Below are 14953 nucleotides of genomic sequence, written 5' to 3'. Positions count from 1 at the left end.
CCTATCCTTACCCTCCCCAATCCAAACCCCAAAGCACCAGCTCCCCTTGGAAGACATCCTTAACAAGAGCAGAATTAGGGCCACGGTGACAGGTCAATAAAGGGGATGAGCACTGCAGCAAATTTATTAGAATCTTATTCTCCGGCTACTCTGATTGCTCTTTGGGGTTTCCCAGTTTTAGGGAGAGGGACAGGCAAGTAACAGAACGTGGCTATTTGTTTATTTCAAGACTCCTCTTATTGTTATTTTCATTATTTACAGGGGGAAATGAGAAACTTGAAAATAAATAATTAGTTTCAAATCTTACAGGCACTGCAAGATCTGCAATCACTAGAAATTGGAAAAACGCTCAAGATCTCTCATGACAAGCATTTATGAATAAGACATGGTATACAACGTTGATGGAGAAAGGTAAAGGTTCCCCTTGACAATTTTTGTCCAGTCGTGTTCGACTCTAGGGGGCGGTGCTCATCCCCGTTTCCAAGCCATAGAGCCAGCGTTTTATCCGAAGACAATCTTCCGTAGTCACATGGCCAGTGCGACTTAGACACGGAACGCTGTTACCTTCCCACCGAGGTGGTACCTATTTATCTACTTGCATTTGCATGCTTTCGAACCGCTAGGTTGGCAGGAGCTGGGACAAGTGACGGGCGCTCACTCCGTCACGTGGATTCGATCTTACGACTGCTTGGTCTTCTGACCCTGCAGCACAGACTTCTGCGGTTTAGCCCACAGCGCCACCACGTCCCTCCTGATGGAGAAAATGACTAATAAAGTTAAGACTCATCACAGGCATTCTTCAGTCTCGAGAGACTATGGTAACATGCTCTGTATCGAGAAGTGTCCTCTCCAGAGCATAAAGCCTGGGTAAAGTAGTATGGAGGATAGGCTGTTACCCAAGCAGCAAATCCCCCCCTCTCCACGTTGCTGAAATGGTCCAATGGAAAGGCAAGAGCCAATACAACTGGTTCCAGCAACGTCGCAGGAAAGTTAGACTATATAGAGGAGAAATCAGTCACAGTCAATTTGCTGAAAATTGGAAGCCTTTATTAAAATATGCCAATAAAACAAATCTCAAGAAACGTGGTTTGCAAAACAGTTTGGAGCATTTAGATCGTTGGTCAATATTTCTTTATGGAATGGTGTAAATGTGATTTTGAGAATTGTGGGGAATAGCAATTGGTCAACAGTAAAATTATATGACAAGTAAGATGACAGCTTAAGAAAGACAGCTTAAGAAAGAAAGCAGACCGCCGAAGAATTGATGCCTTTGAATTGTGGTGCTGGAGGAGGCTCTTGAGAATCCCCTGGACTGCAAGGAGAACAAACCTATCAATTCTAAAGGAAATCAACCCTGAGTACTCACTGGAAGGACAGATCCTGAAGCTGAGGCTCCAGTACTTTGGCCATCTCATGAGAAGAAAAGAGTCCTTGGAAAAAAACTTGATGTTAGGAAGGTGTGATGGCAAGAGGAGAAGGGGACGACCGAGGATGAGATGGCTGGACAGTGTCTGCGAAGCAACCAACATGAACCTGACACAACTCCGGGAGGCAGTAGAAGACAGGAGGGCCTGGCGTGCTCTGGTCCATGGGGTCACGAAGAGTCGGACACGACTTAACGACTAAACTAAGATGACAGCTTACTATGTTAAGCTTTGTATTTATTACTTGTAACATGATGGATGGTCTTTTATTTAGAAATTTAAAAAAAAACCCTTCTCTTTCTTCCCACCTCTTCCGCTCCTCAGTCCCTGACCAGCATCACCAGGATTGTTCCCCCCCCCCACAGGTGTGCTGGCACTAAAGCACATTTCACAGAAGGTATGCTGGCCTTTGTTGTTTTTGTTTTCAGCTTTTGTCAGCTTCTAAAGTGGCGAACGCTCGGGTCTGCCAGAAAGCCGCAAACGCTGGCAACGGAAACGCTGCATCCCACATGTAAGAGAGAAATGGGGCTTGGTGGGAGCTGTTAGTGCAGATCGGTGATGCAGATAAGGCACCCAGGCTGCCCGCAAAGGCCCTGCCTCGCTCCTCCTCCTCCCCACCACCACCTTCACACAACCATGGGCTGAGTTTTGCAGCGAAGAAAAACGTCTCAGCCCTTGGAAGCAAGCGATGCTGTGGCTGAGACTCAGGCCTGGAAACTTAGAAACCACAACCATAGCTGTGGAGCCGAACAAAGGCTGAACGCCAAGAGCCACAGGCCTGACCGGGAAGGCAGTTTAGCAGCAGCAACGAGAGGTTAAGTGTGCAAGAGAGAGAGAAAGAAAGAGTGAATACTTACGCATGCCCAGAGGCAGACAGGACAAGACAGCTATATGATCGGGGGACAGGAAACTGAGCCTTCGGAAGAAAGACGGAAAGAACTGGGCAGGTTTAGCCTTGAGAAAAGAAGATAGAGGGGAGACAGGATGGCACTTTTTGAAGACAGTTGTTGAAAGTTTTTCAGGCTGTCTGGCCGTGTTCTGGAGGTTGTTCTTCCTAATGTTTTGCCAGTCTCTCTGGCCGGCATCTTCAGAGGACAGGACTCAGAACTCTGTCTGTGTTCTGGTGTTGTGTGTGGGATAGCTGAGTATTTGTAGCTGTGGGATTAGCTCTTTGTCCTTTTCAGGAGACTGGGTGATTATGGTGATCAGCGTCTTTTTTTGTTATGGGTGTATTGTTGCGATAAAGGGGGGGAGATGATCTGTCACTGTGATTGATGGTTGTCGTTAGCTGGCCTTTTATGTGCAGTGATCACCGGTCCTTGTGGCTGGGTAGAGTTCATTGACCTTTTTGCAGGCTGTATTTTTCAGTACTGGGAGCCAGGCTTTGTTGGGTTTTAGACTTTCATATTGTGAGGGGGTTGCCTCTGGTGCCCCTACCCCAAACAAGGTCCTCAGATTCAGCCTCTGCTGGATTCCAGACTCCAGTGGCCAGGAACAACTAGCCCAGGAGGGAGAGGAGACCATCAGAGCTGAGAGCCCCTTGGGGAAGGATGAGGTGGAACTACCTTGCAGCTGGGGGCCTGAATGGAGACCCTGATGGAAGCAGGGGGAGCGTGGAGTGAGGACAAGGGGGACCTGCACCTGGCAGGGAAGACTTTGGACCTCGAGGAAGAAGGTGTTTGAGGTGAAGCCCGAGAGAAGGTGGAGGACACCTGGAGCAATGCCGAGCTTTGGGAGGAACAGGGGGAACGGGGCTGGATCTCTCGTGTGGACCTCTAGACAGGACAGGGGGCCCCGTCCAGTCTCAAGTACCTTGTAGGTAAGTCAGTCCAATAGAGGAAACTGGTTCAGTCCGCTGCTTCCTGTCCTGCTGATGAGAATGCAGCTGAGAGACTCTGCTAGGCCAAGGAGGCTCCACACTCGCCCAAAGGCAACACTGGAGGCAGAAAAAGCACCAGCAGAACCTCCAGCCGCCGCCGCCGCCGCAGCAATAACCAACCCCACTGAGTCCTGTCTGGGCCGTGGTCGCCTCTCCTCGGGTTTCCCTCCTCAGGGCTCCTGCCTCCAGTCCCCCATGGAGATCCCCCCACTGAAGGAGGCCAAGGACTCCCCAGCTCCAGTGGAGCTAATGCAGGATCCGGACCCGATGGTGATTTGCAGGGGCAACAGGCTCTTCGTTTTGCCCCTGGGAAAAGTGGCACGCGGGGTGCAAATGCCTGAGGCCCGTTTACTTCCCCATCCCTGTTACAATAAAGCCTGTTGTGCCCGAACTGTACTCGATGGGCATGGGGGGGGGAATGGTCCGCTGACCCCATGATGGACGAGGTGGTGGTGGTGGTGGTGGAAGGGAACACACACGGGAAGAGCACCAAACACTCTGGCCTTCATAGCATCGGGTTTTCTCCTCCTGGCACCCAGCTAAGACCCTGGAGAAAGGCTGGACAGAGCTAGGGGTCGGCTGACCCCCCAACCCGAGAAATGAAGCATACAAAGGGCTGCTTAAGCCCAGCTTGGCAACACGGCCGGCGTCTCTCTCTCCCCCTGCAAGGACCTGTGGGGCAGAAGGATCTCCTCTGGGCCACAGGGGTGCTGAGGAAGGGGGCTGTGCCCTGCAAAGGCCACCCCTTCCTCCCCACGTATGCCGCCTGGGGATCTTCTGCCAGGGTGGCATCTGGCCAAAGGGTTAGAAGGTCCGGTTCGTGGGTTGCCTTCACCGTCCTTGTCCCTCCCCCTCGCTTCTTGCTCATCCCTGGGATCAGAGAGTGGAGTGGTTCCGGAAAAGGTGCCCCGAGGAACCAAGGATTCTGGTGCTCAGCTGGAAGATGCTTAAATAAAAATAAACACTGTCCATAAAGCAGCCCCGTCCAGTTCTCCAGCACAGCATCTCTTCCAGGGCAGGAGAGTAAGATAAAAGACATTTCCACGCCACTTGCTCTACCAGGAAGAATTCCAAGACAGCCAACCTGCAGAGGGTCCTTTTCACTGGAAACGCCATTTGGGAAGAGGGTTTAACTCTTTCCCATTCTTCCTGCTGGAATCCTTGCAATCACAAGCCTCCCCAAGGGTTGCTACATGCTTTTTTTAAAAGGCAAAGGTACATTTCTTTCTTTGCTTGTTTGTTTATTTATTTATTAGACGTACGTATACCCTGCCCAACTAGCAAGGAGCCCCTTCTCTGGGCAGCTGCACAAAAATAAATCCAGGCAAACAAAGACAAACGGAGACAAAAAAAAGAAAGAAAGCAGACGACGCAGGAAAACCCGACCAAACTCCGTTATCTAACAGAAAGCACCTACAGTACCACTCAAATGGCGGAAATAAATGCAACAGCATTTCAATCCAGGATGAGTGAGGCTTTCAAAGGCCTGGATGAAAAGCTTCATGTGTGCCCCCCCCCCACACACACATTGCAGGCATTGCCAAGAATGGTCTTTTAAATAAATAAAATAAATAAATAGATAAGGTCTTGTGAATCCCACAGGGGCCCCTCCCTGGTTCCCCCTAGCCTTGCTTGTGTCTGGGAAGGACCATTCCCACTGGCTTTATCTATCTATCTATCTATCTATCTATCTATCTATCTATCTATCTATCTATCTATCTATCTATCTATCTATCTATCTATCTATCTATCTATCTATCTATCTATCTATCTATCTATCTATCTATCTATCCATCCATCCATCCATCCATCCATCCATCCATCCATCCATCCATCCATCCATCCATCCATCCATCCATCCATCCACCCACCCACCCACCCACCCACCCACCCATCTATTAATTCATTTTCAAAATAAAAAATGAGCTAGCAAACGTACCTTTCAAAAAACAATGTAATGAATAATTCAAAGTTGCCTTTTCTCTCTCAATGAGTGATGTTTTTCCACTTTCGCATTTTAAGGGATTTTTGGAGGAATTTTGAAAGGGAGTGTACCAGATTTATACCAAGCTTTTACCAATCTTCAGTGCTAAGGGAGGCATTCGGTTTGTCTGGCCTCCGTAGCTTTCAAGCATTTTCAAGGTGCAGCCTAAAATACAGGGACTGGCTTGTATTTTTCTGTCAGCTCAGCAAGAAGAGACTGCAGTGAATTTACCTTTGGGAATGTGGCAATGATAACAACAAGGCCACAACAAGCCACAAACCAGTTCCTTTGCTTTTGAAGAGGCCAATGTTCCAAGCTCTGCTTTCGGTTTTGAAAAAATGTAGAAAAGCTGCATTTCTGAAGGGGGTGGTAGATCCTCTGGGCAGGGACAGGGGTGGTTCCCAAAGCTTGCCCACGGCCTCTTAAGGGAGGGGCAGTAGGGGCCACAGACCGACAAAGCACTGCGCATCATCCTCACACTCCACAGGGAGCCAGTTGTAGATGTTTACAACGGCCCTCCTTAACACCCGAATGAGCCACACATTCCTCTCCCAGGGGTAGAATGCTCCGTGGCCCAGCGTAAGCAAACCCCCCCCCCCCCAGAGATAAAGTTCAAAGTTTAATGTCGCATAAAGAATCTGCCAGAGCCGGAAGAGAGGCTTTTAAAAACAGGCTTTAGGAGGGGAGGCAGCTCCGGCCAACACACAGCCCTGCAAACGGCAGCCGCGAGGCAATGCAAACCGCATCCTAGCCAACAGCGCACCCCAGACGATATTGACTAGCATGGTACATAAGGAGCACAATTTCTACCTGGAAACGCAGAAAGACTAGAGCTAGGGAAAACAAAAAGGGGGAAGCATGGCCTCCTGAACACAGGATTGGGCTGATGCTTTCCACAGAGATGAATCCAGAGTTTTTGGGGGGTAAGTTCCAGAAATCCCCAGACAGGAGGAATAGAGAGGCTGTACCAGCTGGGGATTCTGGGAATTGCAGTCCAAAGCAGTGACTTTTCCAAGTCTTGATCAGCCCCTCTCCACGATCTCAGGCACCCGGAGGCTTCTCGCTGCTGCTTCTTCCACCAGCCACCAGATCCTTTGCAAGAGACAACAGGTCCCGAACCCACAGGAAACCTCTACACCAGAGGTCCCCAACCCCCGGTCCGTGGCATGGTGCTGGTCCGTGGCCTGAGCCAGATCGAGCTGCGGAGACAGACCTCCTGCTCCGCCCCGCCTCCACACGTACTCACCCCGCACAACTGATCTGCGCATGTGTGCATGCTTCAGCATGCCTGTGCGAGCACCACGCTGCCGTTTGCGCATGTGCACAAGCGTGCGCATATAATTGCCATGCTGCCATTTGCACATGCACACGAGCGCACACTCATTTGCGCAAGAGAGTGTGTGCGCTTGTTCACGCATGCGCACGAGCGCAGGGGTTCCCTGCCTTCCCCAGCCAGTCTGCGGGGTGAAAAATGTTGGGGACCCCTGTTCTACACGCAAGCCCCGTTTCTGCCAGAACCTAAGCAAAGCCATCATCCTTCAGTGGCAAGCACGTGCTCAAGAAGGTGACTGCTCAATTCCAATCCTCAACCGGCAGCTGCTCACTTCTCTTCTCCCTGAACCTTTTCCATTCGAGCCGGACATTTGAAGAACCAGGGCCCGATTCTCCACCCATACCATCCTTTTCCCCTTTTCTGTTGCGTCTCGGAGAAGGGCAGATACACAGTCTGCGTCTTCAGCCTTTTCTGCCATTAACTTTTAAGCCATGCAAACTATTCTGCGTTCACAGGAGCTTGCCCTGATCTTGTTGCATCTTCCGTATCACCTAATCTCTCTCTCTGGGATCTCCTTCGGAATCGTTCCATCTTTTCACCAGAGACGGTGGAGACGCTTTCCATCTGCAAACAGCATTAACGTAAGTGGCCTGTGGTGGCCGAAATGTCCTCCGCTGGTCACGTGATGTCTCTTAAGGCCCCATGCTGCCCTTTGAGCGGGAAACGTTTTGCTGCTGTTCTGGGAAGTATTCCTAACTCAATCCTGCTTTGTTACACAACTCATAATGACCTCTTGGAATTCACGACCACAAGACAAACTTGATTACTACTGGCTCAAGAGGATTTAGAAAGACAAAAGAGGAGGCAAAATCAAGGGCTGTTAACCACGATGGGTGCGTACGATGCCAGTAAGCATGGAGGTCCCGTGGACCGCTGGAAGAGAAGACACAACGGGACAATTGACTGCCTCTGTACCCTTCCTTCTTCCAGGGGCCTCTGGCTGCCAGACAAAGAATTCTGGCACGCAGGATCTTGTTCTGATCCCTCTGCAAAATTGTATGTATCACCAATGATCTTTCTGGGATCTTCTCCAGAAATATCCCGATCTTTCACTGGAGATTTTGGAAATTCCTTTTGTCAACAAACCACGTAATCCATCACAGAAACGCCTATAATACAGTAGGGCCATGGCAACTGCAGGGGTTCCGTGGATGCTGAAAAACGTGGAAGAATCAAGACACTATACACTGCATGGTCTTTGGCTCCCTCTAGTGGCCAGTCCTGGTAAATACACCCTGGAAATACATTTAAATAGGTATTTATGGGGTTTTTGGTTTAATATTTTCAGTCAATGGATAAGTGAATCTGTGGATATTGATCCTACGGATAGAGGAGTCCTACTGTATAGGAAATACATATGTACCATTCCCTGCAGTAGCTACATCCATCTGTTATTGGTAACATATACCACAAGAAGTACAGGTTCAAACACAGCTAAGGAGAAAGCTATTGTCCTCTCCTCCCCCCAAATTCTGTGGTTTTTTTTTTACCGTCTTTCTCCTTCAAAGGACCCAAGGTGGCTGATTCACACAGAACAGTGTGCATGCAAATCCAAGTGTTTAACTTCTACAATGAGATCTGCCTCTAATCCATGAATGTCCAACGTGTGTAACCTGGCTGGTGTTACTTAACAAAGAGGGAGAGGCCATCTGGATCTGCTCAGGCGTCCTGCTGTTATCGTTCAAACCCCTTCTGGACCCAGAATCCTAGCTCCAGCTGTTTACACACAGACCAAGTTGAGAAAACAAACTCACATTTCTGAATTGTGCTCGGAGTTACCGAGGAACGCCCCCCCCCCCCGATAGCCCTAAAAGATTTTTAAAAGAGAAGCGGGACAGGCGGCATCTACAAAGAGAAGACACAACACTTCTCAAACAAGGCATTTGATCCGGGAGAAACAGATAATCAAGGCAGGGAAGCAACAGGCCGACAGCCTAGCAAAAGGCGAGGGCAGCTTGGGGTTCGTTCCCTGCTGAGCCAGAAGGGCCCCCCCCCCCCCGGAAGTGGGCAAGGATGCTCGCCGTGGCCTATTGTATCTCAGAATGGGACCTGCAGTGCAAAGAACAGTGGACTGGACCGTGGGGGGGGGGAGAGTGGGTGGAAAACTTGGCACGGAAGGTGACTCTACGCCCTTTGCACCCACCCCCCACCCCGCAACCTGACCTATAAGGCTGTCCTAGGGATAAAACGGAGGGACATGAAAAACCTGTCTTTTGCTCTTTGGAAGAACAGTGTGTTCATAAGCATCACGGTGTGCTATCAAATCAGTTCTGGCTTAAGGAGCCTCTGTTGAGGGTTGCCACTCGGAATATACAAGGAAAGCAAGCAGGTAAGAAAGCAGGGGGGGGCGCTTACCTGGCTCTAACTTGATGATTTTTACCGCCGCCAGCTCTCCGGTATGCAAATTTCTGGCCTGGGGAAAAAAAAAAACGACAAGAGACTTAACAATAAAAATGCAAGAGAGTGCAGATTCTGCAGGAAACACACAGCCCCGAGTAGGGAGCGCCGCGCCAAAGAAATCCTGCAGAACAGTAACACTGAAGTCTATACCTTACAGATCGCGGGTAGATGGTACATGTTAAGGAGAGAGTAAAATCTGCAGCAGTATCACTGCAAGGAAGCCCAAACTAAGTCACGGCATTAGTAGCAGAAAATTGCAGTCATTTATTTATTTATTTATTTATTTATTTTATATCCCGCCTATCTGGTCGGTTAAGACCACTAGTCATTCTTCCCCCCCCAACACACACACATGTGCCAACGTTTGAGACTGACTGCCCTAGATCGCAATGAAAACAGAGAGAAGGGCATTGATCTCACATATTGGTTTATCGACTGGCAAAAGCCACCTTCAGCGCCAACCGAGAACGGGTGTTAAAATGGAACAGTAAGAACCCACCGCCTCCTCGTTCTGGCACAGCTGTCTCTCGAACCAAGAGGGTGGTGGTGGGGGAAAACGGTTATCGGCTGGCAGGCAAGCATCCACCCCCTCGGCGAAATGCCTGGCAGGGAAGTCCCGGCTGTTCAGCATAGAGTTTGGCATCGTGGCAGAGGCGGCCTGAACAGATTCCCCCTGCGAGGCGGTCTCTCTGATGACACCAGTGTGCAAGCCCATTAAGTGCTCTCTCCACACAGGCTTATTTGTTTATTTACAATACTTTACTCCTCCAAAGGGCCCAACTTCCCACACAGTCTGTCCAGTTTCTCCAGCTTTCTGACAGTGGTGTTGGGTGTTTGCTATACTGGCAAAAATTTCCAAAGAGTCGGAGGAAGTAAGGATTTGTTCTCTTAAAAATAAAAGGTTGGGAGAAATTAGAAATAAATTTACAGTTCTGTTCTTGTAAATTTCCAGCCCATCGCAACCTTCTCTCACCATGAACGATCGATCACATTTTCCTTGCCTGGCATTATTGTTAATGGTTTTCTAATGGTTAAAGAGGGTGACTGTTGAATTGGCATATGATTGCTTTTAGGCCTACTAAGAACGTTAAAATTTTTAAAGAATGGCAATACCGAGTGTGAAAGAACTATAAAATCTATCACGCTTTTGCCCTTTGGGCCAATGAACGTGTATAGACTTGAGCCTAGGTCTACCTCTGTCCTATTACATATTATACAGGTGATATTTATAGATGAGACCAAAAAAAGATTTTCCGGCTTTATTAACCCCTGGATCCTGAGAATCCCTTAAATCTTCCGCTGTCAGTGCCAATGCCTCTCCTATTTTATAATTATTTCCCCCTATTCCAAACATGCCCCCACAAAACCCCCACAAACCCTGAGACAGAGACATTGCCCAAGCCATGTGGCTTGAGATACAGAGCCGTATTTTCCCTCTCGGCATCGGCATTTCAACAGTCTCGTTTGGAAGATTGGGAGCTGATGAAGACCATCATCTTCAACTGAATCCCCATGTTTAAAAAATAATTGCTGCATCTCAAGTCACACTGTAAACATAAGAACGTAAGAAGAGCCCTGTGCTGGATCAGGCCAAGGGACCCTCTAGTCCAGCTCCTTGTGTCTCACCGTGGCCCCACCAGATGCCTCGCGGAGCACACGAGAGACCACGAGATCCCGGTCTCCTGATCCCCCTCCCCTGCCCTTCAAAGCCTGGAGATTGTACCTCCCCATCAGGGCTTGTCACCTGCAATGGACTTTTCCACCAGAAATCTGTCCAATCCCCTTCGAAAGGCATCTAAACGCCAGGCGCCATCACCACATCCTGGGGCAAGGAGTTCCACAGACTAACCACACCCTGGGTCAAGAAAGATTTTCTTTGGTCTGTCCCAACCCTCCATTGGAAGGGATGATCCCCTGTTTCTGTTTTCCTCTTTTCCGACCATCTTCCACTTTTCCTAACATTACTTACCCTCTTTTCCCAACATCATTTCCCAACATTTTCTACAAAAGCAGATGACCTGGACGGTTTATGGCCACTCTCATTTGTACCGCTGAAAAAAGGCACAGGACGAACATCTCCCACTGTCCTGTTTTTCCCCTCTCTGCCCTCTTCCCCACTTCAAGTTGCCCTACTGGGTCATCCTCTCTCTCTCTCTCTCTCTCTCTCTCTCTCTCTCTCTCTCTCTCTCTCTCTCTCTCTCTCTCTCTCTCTCTCACACACACACACACACACACACACACACACACACACACACACACACACACACACACCAACCCCTCACATGCTGAATCCAGGAAGACAGCTGCTTCCTTCTCTGCCTGCAGGAAGTACAGTACATGATATCTGTGCTAAAGCAGAGCACACTCAGTCCTCCGCAAGCGATAAAACAGGAGTGTTTGAAATAAACACATTTTTTCAAAATCCTCAAAAAGAATTTTAAAAGGAGGGATAGAGAGAGGAAGGGATTCGGAAGACGGCTGCTCTATAGATTTTCAGAGCGGCAAGCTTGGGTAGGCAGGTTAAGCCGCTCGTTTTGAAATACCTGACCACCGAGGACAAAGTGGAGAGTGAAGAAAGGTGGGGGAGAAAAGGATTCAAGCGACATGCGGTGCTGGGAGAGAGCTTCCTGGGTGCTAGGAACCGAAAGGAAGACAAGGAGGAAGGCGTTAGATCCAACCAAGCCTGAATCCTCCCCAGAAGTCAAAAGGACTCACCGGAAGCTCTTGGTCTTTGGGCATATCCTAAGAAGGCGAGACTCTTGTTCAGGAGAACGATGTTAGGCAAAGTGGAAGAGAGTAGGAAAAGAGGAATGCAGAACAAGAGATGGATCGAATCGATAAAGGACACCACAGCCCGTGGTTCACGACCATCAAAGGAGAGCCGTTAAGGAACGGATCGTTTGGAGGTCATTCATTCTCGGGTTCGCTAAATGTCAGAAGCAACGAGACAGCTCCTGACCACCACCACCACCGAGGAATTATCCATGACTTCCTCAAATGTCCACCACTGAACCGAAAATCGTGGTCTGGTGCTGAGCAGTGGGTCCCTCCCTCCCAAACCCCCCCCCAGGTGCATCCATACGCCCACGAAAGGCACCTATGGGCGGTGTTGACGTAAGTGCAAGACCGATGAGAAACCCAATTTATCTCCTGCACTTGGAAGTCTTGCAAGGGACGGTGGGAACGCCGGCCGCCTCTCTGGGAGGATGGTTCAGCCATCCGGATCTTCACCTCAAAGACGCCTCAAAAGCCTTTACTAGGTTTGGAAGCCACCACGTGAAGCGGGAGCTTCTCAGCCCCATAGGCTGGGCCAGGGCCCCTCGAACGCACTCCACCAAAGCACAGAAGGGAAGACGGCAGGACTGAACGCCGAGCCCCTGTTAAGAAGCTCTTTACTTCTAATAAAGTGTTTTTAAGAGCAAACTTAAGACCTGGCTCTTCAGGCAGGCTTTCTCTCCCGTCATTACTTGAATATTTTCCTCCCCATCTTGAACTATATTACTACTGTTGGTTTTTTTATTTTATTTTATTGTTTTTATTCTATCTATTATCGTTAACCGCCCAGAGTAGACTTTGGTCTAGATGGGTGGGGTATAAATTTAATAAAATAAATAAATAAATAAAATTTCTCCTCCACCCATCCTTTCACTCCTTGCAGGGCATTGAAGAAGGGGCGTATCAAAACGACGCCTTCCAGAATAACCCAGCCAACACAACTGGGCCACCAGAGCAGCTGTGGTCCAAGAAAAGAAAAAAGTAACTTGGGCAAATCCTGGTTTGACCCAGAGCCCCTGGGGGCCTGAATAAGCTGCCCCCCCCCGGAGGGGCGAGGCTTGCTCCCAGAGTCCGTCGCCATCCTGCTGAGACTTTCTGCTCCGAGTGCGAATCCTGCAGCCGTACGAGCGCATCGGAAACGGACCTGTCGCGATGCCCACCATGCCCTGATCCAACCCCCTTTTGGAAGGAGTCACAAGAGGCCACAGCTCTCGGATCCCGACCCACCGCCTCTCCCTTTGTGCCTGGAGGGTTCGGTTCCCACAAGGGGTTAAGCAAGTGGGGATTTGGGGGTAGGGGAACGGGAGCTTGGAGGTCTGCCGTGGTACCATCGAGTGTTGGAGGTGGCCAGAATCCCACGGCGGGTTCTGTGCCCTCGCCCAGCTGGGCTCACAGAGAGAGAGAGAGAGAGAGAGAGAGCGCCGTGACAGCCTCCATTATTGGAAAGAGTGTTTGGGCTTTTCAGAAAAACATCGCCAAAACAGAGGCTTTACAGACGCCCGAGCTCGTTACAAGAGGGCTTGTCTCCCTCGGGATGTAAAGGCTCTTTTGCAAGAACAGGAAAACAAAGTCCTCCCATGAAGCCCCCCCACACACACACAGAGACAGACAGACAGACAGACAGACAGACAGACAGAGACAGACAGAATGAGAGGGAGGGAGGGAGGGAGGGAGGGAGTCTGTGCTTTGCTCTCTAACCACAAGCATGGCTTTCAGGATCATGGTGGCAGGAGGAAGGGAGAGCCTAGATGTAGAAAGATGTATGGATCCCATTCTGCAGGGGTGGGGACCCATCACGGTTTAAGGCAGCAACTGCATTTTAAAAAGGCTGGACATTGCGGTGAGCACAGGGGTGGAATCAACCTCCCCCCCCTTTCACAAATCTTTCAACAGAATGAGTCTACTGGAAATTCTCTGTGACTGCTCCCAGACTGTGGAACTCCCTGCCACTGGGGGCTAGCCTGGACCCAATTTTTGCTGTCCGGCAAACAGACCTTTCTCTTAAGGTCAGTCTCCCCATCAGGGACCGGCTGCCTGTCATTTTTTAGATGGACTGCTCAGCATAACTGCTCTGACTGGGCTTTTTAATACAGTATTACTTGTGTCAGCCATTTCTCAGAGTGGCACTGGCTTGCTCCTTTTTAATATTTGCATCCTTCCTGTTCTTAGCTTTAATACTGCCTTTCAATGACTGACCACTGCCTCTTTATATTCACTGTTCTTCACTTTAAACAATTGTCCTTTAATGATGTAAAGTTGTAAACCAGCTTTAAATATGATCATTCAATGTGGCCAGTTGCCTTGGGACCTTTTCAAACAAACAAACAAACAACTTTATTTTTATGATGACCGTCTCCAGCTCCCTTTCCCCTTCACGGGACCAAGGCATCCTTAGTTCACAGAAGAGGACAATTTATCTATATATCATCGAACCCTCAAAACGTGAAGCTGGAAGGGGCCTACAAGGCCATCCAGTCCAACCCTCTGCTCCATGCAGTCCATGGTCATCGTACTTTCCCATGGGGTGTGGGGTCAGGAAGACGCAAATGCTGTAACACACTGCCTGCCACAAAATTCCTAGTTTCCCCCCCCCCCCTCGCCACCTGGACCAAGCATCACATCTAGCAAAGCAGTGTGACGCACCCCAAAACCCATCGAAGTAACAGGTTGATCCACCAACCGGCCTTTCTCCTGAAACAGTTAAGGGGGGGGGTGCAGGAAAGGTTACCTTGAAACGAAAGTGCAGAAGGAACCTCCCTATATCCACAGGGGATCAATTCCACAATCTACCGTGGATGCATGAAACCGCAGATACGGGGAATCCTATAATAAACAACATAAAAGAGGGAGGGCAATGGCCACAAGGGGGTGCCCTTCTATGTTGCATATAGGGCTGTGGCAAACCCCCTCTAAGTGAAACTGTGGATATTGATCCCACTGCTATGGGGTCATACAGCACATTTAAAAGAACAGCTAGGAAATGCAAAATATTTTTAACAATTTAGCAAAGTGACTGAATCATAAACATTCTGGCAGCTGAACGATGTTTGGGTCACGGTTTGTAGATATAGAGATGGCGTATGCCCGTCTTGAGAGTTGGCACTCTTTACGGTTCCAATATTTAAGTCTTCTAAGAATATAAGGTTTCAAAGCTTTGA

The 14953-nt window shown here is 49.3% G+C and overlaps 1 protein-coding gene across 2 annotated transcripts in view; it reads right to left on the bottom strand.

Moving 5' to 3' along the window:
• The window catches only part of MAP4K5 (mitogen-activated protein kinase kinase kinase kinase 5), a 116591-nt gene that overhangs the window by 68188 nt on the left and 33450 nt on the right, over positions 1-14953 (bottom strand). For both annotated transcript variants that reach the window (XM_078384326.1, XM_078384328.1), the window contains exon 2: positions 8976-9033. In XM_078384326.1, the coding sequence (XP_078240452.1) occupies positions 8976-9033 (58 nt within the window). The remainder of the gene's footprint in view (positions 1-8975; positions 9034-14953) is intronic.

This window comes from Pogona vitticeps, chromosome 1 (genome assembly GCF_051106095.1).
Source record: "Pogona vitticeps strain Pit_001003342236 chromosome 1, PviZW2.1, whole genome shotgun sequence".
NCBI lineage: Eukaryota > Metazoa > Chordata > Lepidosauria > Squamata > Agamidae > Pogona > Pogona vitticeps.
This window is presented reverse-complemented; position numbering and strand designations above follow the sequence as displayed.